At 44.0% G+C, this 12,640-nt stretch overlaps 1 protein-coding gene across 1 annotated transcript in view; it reads left to right on the forward strand.

The window, feature by feature from the left end:
* The window catches only part of ASRGL1 (asparaginase and isoaspartyl peptidase 1), a 757,546-nt gene that overhangs the window by 374,639 nt on the left and 370,267 nt on the right, over positions 1 to 12,640 (forward strand). The window contains exon 3 of the mRNA XM_044077290.1: positions 10,486 to 10,628. Coding sequence (XP_043933225.1) covers positions 10,486 to 10,628 — 143 coding nt within the window. The remainder of the gene's footprint in view (positions 1 to 10,485; positions 10,629 to 12,640) is intronic.

A 12,640-nucleotide genomic window follows, 5' to 3' on the forward strand; every position in this document is an offset into this window, starting at 1 on the left:
TTTCCCAGATCTGCCACAGATCGGATGGCTGCATGCCAGCATCTTGATCTGAGCTCCAAGCTCCTCCCCTACCCGCAATGCCTCTGTCTCCTTCCTTCCTTCAGATCTCATTTGCTTTGCTTCATGCTTGCATCGTGATCCGTTGCTCTGAGCTTCTGTTTAGCTAAGATTTATATTATTTCCCTTTTTTTGCTAAATTTTCTCTTTTAAAGTTTACCTTTTCTATTTTTCCTTCTCTACTCTACTGCGCGTTCATGTCAGTTTAAAAAAAAAAAAGTTTCCTTTCTTTTCCCCTTTCTTTGAGCGTGTGTGTGTGTGCCTGTGTATGTGGGGATTTTTGTTGGGTTTCTTGCTATGCCTTAGGCCCCAAAACCCAGGCACCAGAAGTGCACGGAGGGTGGCCATAAGGTCTCCCCAGCTGATGGCCACACTCTGTGTGTGGTATGCCTGAAGGCAGCCCATTTAGAGACCTCCTGTTCCATCTGTTCCAGGTTTAATCCACGAACACTGATGGACAGAAGGAATAAGTTAATTTTAAAAGGGTTCCTTCCCTCTCCTTCAGCCGAGGCACAGGCCTTTTCTGCCTCCGTCCCTTCTGCTGTCTCTGCCATGGTCTCTGGGACTCAAACTCCTGCCAAGAGGCCCAGGGACAGAGATAAGCCTGCTAAGTACAGGGATATGCCTAAGAAGCAATCCCCAGATCCCTCAGTTTTCGACGGGCCCTCCTCCCAAAGTTAGGTTGGTCCCGAGGTCAGAGTCACCCTGGCTTCGTACTCCCTGGGTTTCTCCAGAGCCGGAGGATCTTCGATCCCAGTCGCCGGTGCAAGCTTCCCCTCACCACCAGTCCAGGGTGGTGTCGGTGGCCTCCTCATCTCTTTCCACTGCAGCCTTTCAGAAATGAAGATGGACAGGATGGTACGGAATTTATCCGCACCCAGATCCAGTTGGGAGTTTTGCCTGCCCCCTCTCCCTCCGGAGCTGGGGGCATGCAATGTGTGTTTATCCCTATATCTCCTTCTCTGATCTGTCCCCTGATTTTGGAGCCCTTGGATCCAAGGACACTTGGCGTCAAGGGGTCAGCTCCGATGGTACCGTGTACCTCGATGCCAGCTATGGCCTTGAGCACGTCAGATACAACTTGCTTGGATCCATCTGGCTCTTGGAGCCATAGCCTTGGTGCCAGATCTGAGGGGATGGTGTCGAAGCAGAGCCTTCCCCTAGGCATCTTGGCCCCTATAGGCTCGGCTCTAACTCCCCCGTCGGTTCGGAGGGATATGGCCTTAACCATCTCCCCTTCTCAGGAAGTCCATTCCCCTTCAGCTTTCAATGTGGTGGAGAGGGTCCTCTTGATTCCGTCAAGGCCCTTGACTATCCTGTCTTCGGAGTCCTTCCTGGCACCCTCTGTTGCTGGTGCTGGTCCAGCCATCTTGCCATCTCAGGATAGTCTGCCACCTCTATGCCCCAGGGTGCCCACTGTTGGAAGCAGCAAGCCGTTGGTGAGTCCTCCTCAGAATCCCCCACTGAGGAGGCTCCTCACAAATGCACGTGCAAATGAAGGCACTTGGACTCCCCACCGGAGTCATTCACAGAGGACACCGATTTGGAGGAAGGGGAAGGTTCCCCCCTGTCACCCCCCCCCCCAAGGATGTCTCCTTTGGAGACAGCATGGAAATCCTATGCCAGAGTGGGAGGTGGTCTGCCCAGAAACCTAACCCAGATGAATTGGTGTTCCTGGAGGCTTTTGGCATAGGACCCTCTACTTATTGGGTGTCCCCTCCCGCAGATCCCTTGGTGGCCCTGATTGTATCTCAGGCGTGGAAGGAACTGGACACAGTGGAGCCCATTCCCAAGTGCCTTGACAAAGTTTTGAGCCCCCCTTTGGACAGAACCCATTGGCAAAATGATCTCCAGTTGATGCCATGGTGGTGGCAGCTGCCACTAAGAAGGAGCTCACTCAAAAGAGCTCTACGGTCCATCTTTCAGACCAAAAGTCTAGAATGATGGATCATTTTGGGAAGTGGGTGTATACTTCAGCGGCCTTCTCTGTCCAGGCGCTGAACTACCTGGCACATTTGATTAGGCTGCAGCAAGACCTGTTCAAGGAGGTTGCTGAGTCTACCCCCGGGGTCCATGTCAGCGGAGGACAAGAAAGTTTTCTCTCGAATGGCCACCCTGACATCTGTTGCTAACACCTCTATGTGTCTCCTCTCCCATGCAATGGAAGGTGCCAATAGAGCTGCAGGTACTCGTGTTGCCATCAGGCGTCATACCTGGCTCCAGTTGTGTGCCGTTTTGGAACCCTTTAAGGCATTCTTTATGAATGCCCCATATGATGGCTCTTCCATTTTTGGGAAGACGGTACATGACACACTAGTCCAGAGTGAAAAGGATGGGAAGACTGTGTCTGCCATCAGGATCCACTTTTCCAGGAATCAGCAAGGGACCAAGAAGATATGATTCCGAAAATCTCAGTTTCTCCCAGGACACTCAGGACTCACCTTCCCTCAGAGGCAGAGGAGGATTTAACAGACGCTACCCTAGAGGCAGAGGGGATCCAAGAAATCAAGGGTCTTAAGAATCTTTCTTTGACTGACCCGCACAGCAGCCCTGAAGGGTTGCCTGACTGTTCACCTCTAGAGGCGGTCGCTACACCTAACAGCTTGGGAGTCTATCACGAAGACCGTTGGGTGTTGCAAATTATATCCAGAGGCTATTCAGTCCTGTTTTTAAAGTCACCTCTACCACCCAGACACCTCCCGGAAGTTTGACCCACACACAGAGAGGATGCAGCTCTGGAAATTTCAAAGCTGCTAGAACAATGGGTCATCCAACACGTCCCCCAAGTACAGTCCAGATTAGTCATTTATTCCAGGTTCGTTTTAGTGCCAAAGAAGATGGGGGACCCAAGACCAGTTCTGGATCTATCCACCTTTAACCTGTCAGTGGCCAAGACGAAATTCTGGATGGTCACCATTCAGTCTATCCTGCTCTTACTGCAGGAGAACAATTGGATGTGCTCAGTCGACCTCCAGGATGCGTACTACCACAACAAAATGGACAGGTACTCTCGGAGGTTCCTCCTCTTCCGGCTGGGACCAATCATCATCAGTTTCGAGTGCTCTGCTTAGGTCTCACCACAGCCCCCAGGGTGTTCACCAAAGTGATGGCAGTAGTAGCAGCTCACCTGAGGCTCCAGGGCATACAGGTCTTCCCTTACCTGGACGATTGGCTCCTCACTTCCCCTTCCAGGCATCAGCTCTGTTTAGCAAGGGATTACTTTCTTTGCTTAGCCCAGCAGTTGGGCATCACCATCAGTTTCAGCAAGTTTTCACTGGCCCCAGTTCAGGTATTAGATTTCATAGGGGCTTGGTTGGACACAGTTCAATCCAAGGTCTTTCTTACCTCGGAGAGGATACAGTTACTGAAACTTCATGTCCTGGTCATCCTTCAAGCCCAACTGTTGACAGCGGAAATAATATTAAGGGCATTGGGGTCCATGGTAGCCACGATCTGTCGCTTGCCTCTGGCACCCTTTCACATGTGGGTTCTCCATTGGACTCTTTCAGTTCAATGGTCCATGTTAGACTTTCCATTGTCTCACCCTGTCCGAGTCTCTTGGGTGTACAGGAACTCTTATGTGTGGTGGTTACATTGTCTGGATCTACTTCTGGGTCATTCCTTTCTCCCCGCATTACCCTTGGCTACAGTGATCACAGATGCCTCCCTGCTGGGGGGGGGCACTGCTCAGGGAGGAGACTCCAAGGCATGAGGTCCCCTTATGAGACCAAATTGCATATCAACGTCCTGGAGATGAGGGTGGTGCTTTCAGCGTTGCAAGCTCGCCATGCCTATTTTCTCCCAGGAATGGTTGCTATCCAGACAGACAACATGTCAGTGGTCTGATACATCAACAAACAAGGGAGAAACAGATCTTACCCTCTGTGTTGTGAGGCCGTGAGAGTGTGGGAGTGGATGATCTCCACCGGCCGTTTACTGCTGGGAATGCACATTCCAGGGAAGTCCAACATTCTAGTGGACAGGCTCAGCAGGTCCATCCTGACTCCTCACAAGTGGTTTCTGAATCCTTCAGTGGTGAAACAGATCTTTCTCAAGTGGGGTCAGCCCTGCTGTGATCTCTTAGCTTCTCCTTCCAAAATGAAGTGCAGTGAGTTTTTTGCTCTGAACCCCCCTCTGGGAGAAGTCCCCATAGATGCTCTATTCCATGCTTGGCACCCGGTCTCCTGTATGCCTACCCTTCTCTTCCCTTAATTTCAAAATTCCTTCAGAAAACTCTCAGGCTGGGAAGCCTAGTAATCCTCATTGCCCCATTCTAGCCTCACCAAGTCTGGTTTCCCTCTCTGTGGTTTCATCTGGTGGCTCCACCATGGTTGTTGGATCCAGTTCCGGATCTCATTTCTCATCCTTCAGGGATTCCCCATCAAGACCTGGGCAGTCTGAAGCTTACCGCCTGGTTGCTCCAGTTCCCCTGATGGTCAGGACTCCACAGCAGAGATCTTCCAACAAGGTGCTAGTTCTTCTACAGTCAAGGTTCAACTTGCATTAATTTCTAATTTTCATGTGGGGCATAATATGGCTTCCTTATCTTCTTCTAAGCTAAGCAAAGCCTTCCTAAAAGGTACCTTTCTTCTTCGACCACCAATCCTACACCGCCGTAGGATCTTATGCTGTTTCTACAGGCATTGGTTTCACTTCCCTTTTAACCCGCAACTTCTGTGAATCTGCAAATGTTGTCCTGGAAGACAGCCTTCTTAATGGCTATTACTTCTGCCAGTCAGTCAGTCAAACCAGCTAATATGTTTTTTCATAAGGCTAGGGTATCCTTGTGTACTAATCCCTGCTTTCTTCCTAAGGTAGCTTCAGAATCCATTATTAATCAGGTTATTAATCTCCGGTCTTTTCCCCAAATTTCCAAAACAGGGGAGAATATAAATTGCACTTGTTGGATGTGCACAGACAGTTGCATTTCAATTTACTCATGACTAAAGTTTTCCATAAATCTGTATGAAGCAGTGGTATGTACGGAGATGCAGCATGCCAAAAAGTGGTGCCCTTGGAGGGGTAGTTTTAAAACTGAAAAGAATGACAAAATTATAGACTGCATGATATGTAGTATGCTACAAGATTGCTAACAAGGTGAATAAGTGGGCAAGGTTAGACTTGAGAGCAAGAAGTGACTGGGAGAGGCATTGGTTGTGTTTCAGCATAACACAGAGAATTGTAATGAAGTTGGTTAAGATCGGAAACCTATTATGTGTTTGAGGCATGGATGCCAAGAAGTTCACCTCCTGCACAATATGAAGTGTGAAACTCTTATATTTGTCACTACAGACCATAATCAATGAGATACTAGAAAATCAAAAATTGTATAAGGGACAGAGCAAAAATATGAGGCAAAATCAGAGATTTTCTATAAAATCAAGGACAGTTAAGAGTTATGGACAACAGGCCGAAAGAAAGTGCTCCTCTGTAGAGCTAAGAGCTTTAAATTTTAAGATTATTTGCTCTACCAGAGTTTTTGTTTACAAGTGTGGCAGAATAAAATATGTTTAATCTTTTACCTTCTGCTGCTGTTCTTTGCCAGCTGTCACTGTGTGCTGTTAGTCCTTAGTATGAGACTCCATCTTAACATTGTTTGGGGGTATCCCTCAGAGTGAGTATTTGGTGTGTGTGTGTGTGTTTGTGTTTGTGTGAAAATGCCCCCAATAGAATACATCAGGTGGGTAGAGGTACTCAGGCTCAAACCTTGTACCTTGGGTACAGGTAAAAAGAGCCTAAAGTCTCTAGCCACCACCACTTGTGAATTTATTCCTCATATTTTTGTTCTGCTCCTCATTAAAATCTATAGTTTTCAGGATTTTTATGGCAAATCACTGAAGGATTGAATTCACTAAATAATGACAGGCATTTGAATTTCAGACTTCATTCTTCAGAAAATAAATGGTAACACAAAACCTTTTATTGTGGCAGTTTCCTAAGTTTATAAGATCAGTATTTGAAATTTGTCTGTATTTTGGGGCTGTGTTCCCCCATTGTTGGCTTTGTCCAGTTTTTTTGTCCTAAGACATTGAGAGCTATGGTGAGAAGTGAGAACTGAATTCTGTATCCCCCATTATTGGCTTTGTCCAGGTTTTTTGTGCTAAGAGGTTGAGAGCTATGGTGAGAAGTGAGAACTGAATTCACTAAATGATAGCCATTTAAGTTTCAGTCTTCCTGTCTTTCAGGAAACTGCTGATCTGGCTTAGTGGTATATTGCTCTGATTATAGTATATAGGGTCCTGGGTTCAAGTCTTGGCAGAGAATTGCATGGTGGTAATACAACATTTTATTCAAGCAACTTTCCAAAATTATACAAGCAATGTTTAAAATGTGTCCCTGATTTTTGGCCTTTTGTCTCCCCTCCCCCAAGAAAACTGAAATTGAAAATAAGTGTGAGAAGCTGTGCAAGATGCCTATGGCTTATATTACTGTCATTCTGTTTATATATATATATATATATATATATATATATATATATATATATATATATATATTAGTGTGTGCGTGTGTGTAAGTAGACTTTTATCATGGAAATGTTCTGAATAGGACAGTTTTGTCATTATTGGTTCATGCATTTTGTTTCATTGTCTACTGGAAAAAAGTTCAAACAGTAAATTTAAAATGTGATTGTGTGTGGAAGTTAACTTTTATGATGGAAATGCTATGAATAGGGCAGTTCTGCCATTATTGGTTCATGCATTTTGTTTCATTGCCTACTGGAATAATGTTTAAACAGTAAATTTAAAATGCGCTTAAACTTAAGTCTAACAAGTGTGCTGTATTATACAAGGAATATAATTTAATAAAGTCAGGAAGGTGTATCAAAGAATGCATGTATGTTTCGTGTTTTGTGTGCAAGGGGATATGATTTGAAAACAGCCCAAAGGTAATCTTTCTCCAGCACTGGCCAAATGCATTTTCTTTGGATGCGGTGTGGGTTTCAATATGTTTCAATGAATGTGAGTTTCAAGGGCAGAGAAGTTTTAATGCCAAGTCTATTTTCATTGTGAGACCATATTGCTATGTTTAGCAGATATCTATTAGTGTTTGTGTATTGAGCTATAAAATGTAAAAATAAACTCCAAATAATCATTATAGATGTAAAGCAGTATGCACACATTAGTGTTTATGGTAAATGGGGTGAAATAGCCAGGTAATGGGACATTGGAATGGCTGCAGGGGGACTCTGGTGCTATATTTTGGTTCTGTTCTTTGGTTTGCGTTTGAAAGTTGATATTCCACAATTCCATTGGAGTGGGCGGTTTGTAATTATGTATGCAAATTTTTCATTAATCAGCTTACAGATTTGTACCTATTTTTCATGGGCCTTGTCCAGATTTTTGATGTTTCCAGATTGAGAGTTGTGAAAGGGACTCTCGCTGAGCAAGTTTGCAGATGACTGCAAACTGGGTGCTATTATTAACTCCCCAAGTGATGCAGACATCCTACAGAAAGGCCTCACTGAGACCAGTGACTGGTGTCTGAACCATGGCCTTAAGCTTAATGCCAAAAAATGCGTCGTTATCCCCTTTGGTAAAAACTCATTTCCCACTAATTACCACATCAGTGGGAGCCCACTGAACACTGAAGGCTTTATAAGAGATCTGGGGACACAGGTTGACAGCAACCTCTCCTTCGACCACCACATTGCCACTGTGGTCAGAAAGTCCTTCTATGTGGCACATCTCATTACCAAGGGTTTTGCATCCAGGAAGAAAGAGGTCATCGTCTCTCTCTACTCTTCTCTCATTAGACCAATCATCGAGTATAATGTCCAATTTGGCATGTACCTCACTAGACACCTGCAACAGCTGGAGAGGCCACAGAAGTACCACACAAAGAGGATCCTAGGCATTAAACACATATCCTACACAGACAGACTCAAAAGACTACAGCTATTCTCTGTCTCATATTGCCTACTTAGAGGCGATTTCTGCTTGACTTACAAAGCCGTGTCTGACCCAGCTCTGTTAGAAGTGCTACATTTAAAGAAATCCCAATCCCTCCACACCACACACTCCAGAGACCTCAACCTCATTACCACATTCAACAGAACATGCTGGAGGGACAGGTTCCTCACCCAGAGACTGCCCATGCTCTGGAATAGGCTTCCCATACATGTCAAGCAGAGCACCTCGCTGTCCCTCTTCAAGAGAAATCTTGATGAGTGGGTGGGCAGTAGAAAGTTCACCCCGGGTATCACTCCAGTGGTTCTACTTGATAGAGGCACTGGAAACTAACGTTGGGCAGCACAGTGCCAGGGCACTTCTATGAGCTAGGCTTGTAAAGGTTCCAGGGCCATTAGCCTAGTACATACCTATGAATCTAAGTATTCAAGAGTCCTTGCAACCTACATATAGAAGATCTTCCATAATCTGTCTTGGATGGAAAGCTCTGTAATTAAACTAGCTCATTCCTAGATCCGCACTTTCATCATCAGTTTCCAGTCCTGGGTTTATATTAAGGATAGCTGGTTGGTAAACAAGGAATTGGAAGAAGAAGTAAGAAAATGTGTATGATATAAGAGTTCCCTCCTTGATAACTGGAATGATAGTTGAGAAGCATACTCTGAAAGATAGATAGAAGCTATGATATTACTGTAAGAATAAAACCACCAATAGAAGAAGAATGCTGTTAGAAAGAAGGTTAATGAGAAGTAAAAGATATATGAAACTGCATGGTGTCTGCTGGAACAGGAAGAATGCTTCTGCAGTCAAGTTTATGGGGAAATGATTGGCATACAAAATCCCATGGTGTAGGATTTTGAAATGCAAATAATGTATGTATGTATGTTAGTACCCGAAATAAATCATTATGAACACATGCACGATATCCAAATTCTTAAACTGGCAAAACAGTAGCTAATACCATTCCTGAATGCTACAGACTACATCAAAGCTGTCTTTATTCACTATGGTATGATCTTTCCCAGATGCATTTTACTTGTTTGTATTTTGTTTTCAGTTTGGCTGTTTAGTAAGCTAGAAATATCATGACAACAGATGGTGTCTTTGGACAGAATAGGTAATCTTGAGTGTGGCATGACTAATCTCATTAGAAAGCAAGAGACTAGTGGCTAGTAGGCACAGCATGACATTAATGCTGGAATTAGAGCAAGGAGTAAAATGATTCAATAGAATGTGTGGTGAAATGTTTACTTTCAGCATGCAGTGCTGTTTGAGCAATATCCTTTCTAGATAGGGCTGACATTAGAGTGGTTGTTTTTTATCCAAAATGTCATCTTAGGTTCAGAGGTAGACCCTTGATGATACAGTTGGTTTACTGCTCCCTTTCTTTGCTGTGCCCAACGGTGGGTCTGCTTCCTTGGACAGATTGAGATTGTTGTTGATGTAGGCTTTGGGGTAGAGGACAAAAGGCAGAAAATTGAATAGTGGGGTCCATTGCCATGGAAATGAGAAAATGCAAGTCTTTCTTGTCCCACTTCAGCACATCTGGAAATAAAAACTTGATCAGGGTGTGATGTTTTGGGAAGGTGCTCAAGCTACCTTATCCGGCCTGCTTTGACTTTGTAATTTGTAGTTTGTGTTTTCCCAGGGTATAAAAGCACAAGGTAAGATATCCGTTGCAAGAACTGGTATGGCTGGTAGCTTTTAACTAGTATAGCAGAAGATGGTATGGTTTAGCCTGCTGATAATAAAAGTTCTGAAGTTGTCTACTTGCGACTGTTTTTTAGAAGTTTTATTGTATATAATATACTGCATTACAGGGTCACATGTTTCACTGCCATAGCAGTATTTACTATTTTTAGACACTAAATGCAAATGCTTCTTGAACACTAATGCAGCCTATTGCTTAGTTTTGAAGCCTATTTCTCTTTGTTATTTTATCATTATGTTTAAGGCTACTATATTGCCCTGCTAAAGAAATGACAGACACATTTCTCAGGTGTTGCTCTTCCGCCACCCCCCCCCCTCCACCACCATGTTCCTCCCCAGAATTCTCCTTCTTTTCTTGCTATCTAGGTTCATTTTATACCTATCTTCTCTCCACAGCCCTCCCAGCTCTCAAAACTACTGTTTAGTAAATTCCAGTCTTTCCATAGCTCATAAATTCTGTACATTGTAAATTCAAAAATTCTGTATTCATGACATATATAAGTTACTGCTAAATATATGAGTATTACCCGATTGTTAATGTGTTATGCAGTTATTTTTAAGTTGTAATACATGGTTATTCTTGTCAGTTTGCAACACTGGACTGAATTTGATAAACATTCATAGGGATTGTTGTTCTACTCAGTTAATAAAATAAATACTTGTATATAATAAATACTCTCCTATGCAAATGTATCTTTTACAAATAGTTACAGCAGATAATTCTTGGGCATAAATAAATATTTGAATTATTGGGCATAAATAAATATTTGAATTAAACATCTCATTTTGGAGTGTGTTTTTTCTCACTTAGGTTGTGGATCTGTTTTAAATGAACATGGTGAAGTAGAAATGGATGCAATCATAATGGATGGCAAATATCTAGAGACTGGTGCAGTATCTGCAGTCAGAAATATTGCTAATCCAGTAAAACTTGCACGTCTTGTCATGGAAAAGGTAATTAAAATGTATATATTTGCTTTTACATATAAAAAAAATGTTATAAGCATTTTGCATGTACATGTAGTAATTTTATTTTTTATCCTTGAATTTCATTAATTTTCTTTATTGTTGGGTTGAGTTGCAAAACGTGAGGAGTGCCTTACCGAAGACACGGACTACGATAAAGGGGCAGTGTCCCCACAGTCGCCCCCGATGATGTCTCTTTTGGAGACATCCTGGAAATATTGAAACAGAGGGGTGACTGAAAGCCTTCCGACCCTTCCTCCTAAGAGTCCATGTTTCTGCAGGCTTTTCATGCTCACCCCTCTACCTCCTGAGTTACCCCACCTGCAGATGAGCTAATTCAGCTCATTGTGCAGCGTGCATGGAAATGTTCTGACACCATTGAACCGATCCCTCGGAGGCCAGGCAAAATCTTATCTCCCCCAGATCAAAATCCTCACTGGTCCAAGGGACTTCCAGTAGATGCTATGGTGGTGGTGGCTGCCACCAAAAAAGAACTGGCCAAGGAGAGCCAGACTGTTTACCCCCCCCTAAACAAGGAGTCGTAGACAGGCTAAGGAAGCAAGTCTTTGCATCATCAACCTTTGCAGTTCGATCTTTGAATTATCTGGTACACTTCAGCAGGCTTCAGAGAGACATAGTGACTGAACTCTCTGAAACCTTAGCAGGAGCTGTGTCTGACAAGGTCTGTGACAAGGTTGCCTCACAGCTAGCTACCCTGGAATCCATCTCCAACTCCTCCATGCATTTGATTTCTCACCCCATGGAAGGAACTGCCAGAGCAGCAGGTTCAGGCATTGTCATGAGACGCCATGCCTGGATGCGCCTTTGTGACTTTGCAGACCCCTTTAAGTTTTCCTTCCAGACTGCTCCAGTGGAAGCCTCTTCCCTTTTCTTCCCTAAAGTCAAAGACACACTGGCCAGGTGTAAAAAGGATGGCAAGACCCTTTTCTACTGTGGGCTTACATTTTTCAACCCCTCAACGTCCATATTCTGGGAACCAGAGGAGTGGAAATATGTGGCACAAAAAAGTCACAGGGTCCTTTCCGTGACACACGTGGTGAGTATACCCCCCCCCCCATGGCAGAGGGGGTAATTCAGTAAGGGCAGAGGAGGTCCACATAACCAGGGTTCCAGAGATTCTTTCTCTGGGCAACCCTACCAGTGCTCCTGAGTAGCGGCCCGGTTACTTTCCTCTGGAAGCAGTCTGGTGAAGTTTTTCCTTGTACCTTTCTGCCTGGCAAACAGTAACAGATTTATGGCTACAACGGATCATTACCAGAGGATACCACATTCCATTCAACCTTTGTCCAACATCACCAACTCGAATTCCCAACGAAGTCAAAGGGAAACAAACAGCAGCACTAGAAATTCAAAAGCTGCTTCAAAAAAGAGTTATCAAAGCAGTCCCACCAGACCAAATAGGATCTGGATTTTACTCGAGATTCTTTTTAGTGCCAAAAAAGACAGGGAACTGGAGACCAATCCTGGATGTCAGCATTTTAAACAAATTTGTCAAGCAAGAAAAATTCCAGATGGTCATAGTTCAGTCTATCCTTCCATTATTGGAGAAAGACGATTGGATGTGCTCAATAGATCTTTAGGATGCGTATTACTATATAAAAATGGACAAACGCTCCAGAAGATTCCTTCACTTCTGGCTAGGAGCCAATCACTTTCAATTTCGCATACTGCACTTCGGACTCTCTGCAGCTCCCAGAGTGTTCACCAAGTGCATGGCAGTAGTAACAGCTCACTTGAGACTACAAGGATTCTGAGTGTTTCCATATCCAGACGATTGGCTCCTCACCCCATCAAGCATCTACTGGAAAAAGCATTATTGTACACTCTCAGACTTGCAGAACATCTAGGAATCTCGATAAATTGGGGAAAGTGCACCCTAGCTCCTTCTCAGTTCCCAGAATTTATCGGAGCGATCTTCAGTACAACTGCTTGTCTAGTATCTCTACCAGATCACAGACTGCTCAGTATACGATCACAGA

The sequence above is a fragment of the Protopterus annectens genome, chromosome 1.part1, assembly GCF_019279795.1.
Source record: "Protopterus annectens isolate FY-2018-M chromosome 1.part1, PAN1.0, whole genome shotgun sequence".
NCBI lineage: Eukaryota > Metazoa > Chordata > Ceratodontiformes > Protopteridae > Protopterus > Protopterus annectens.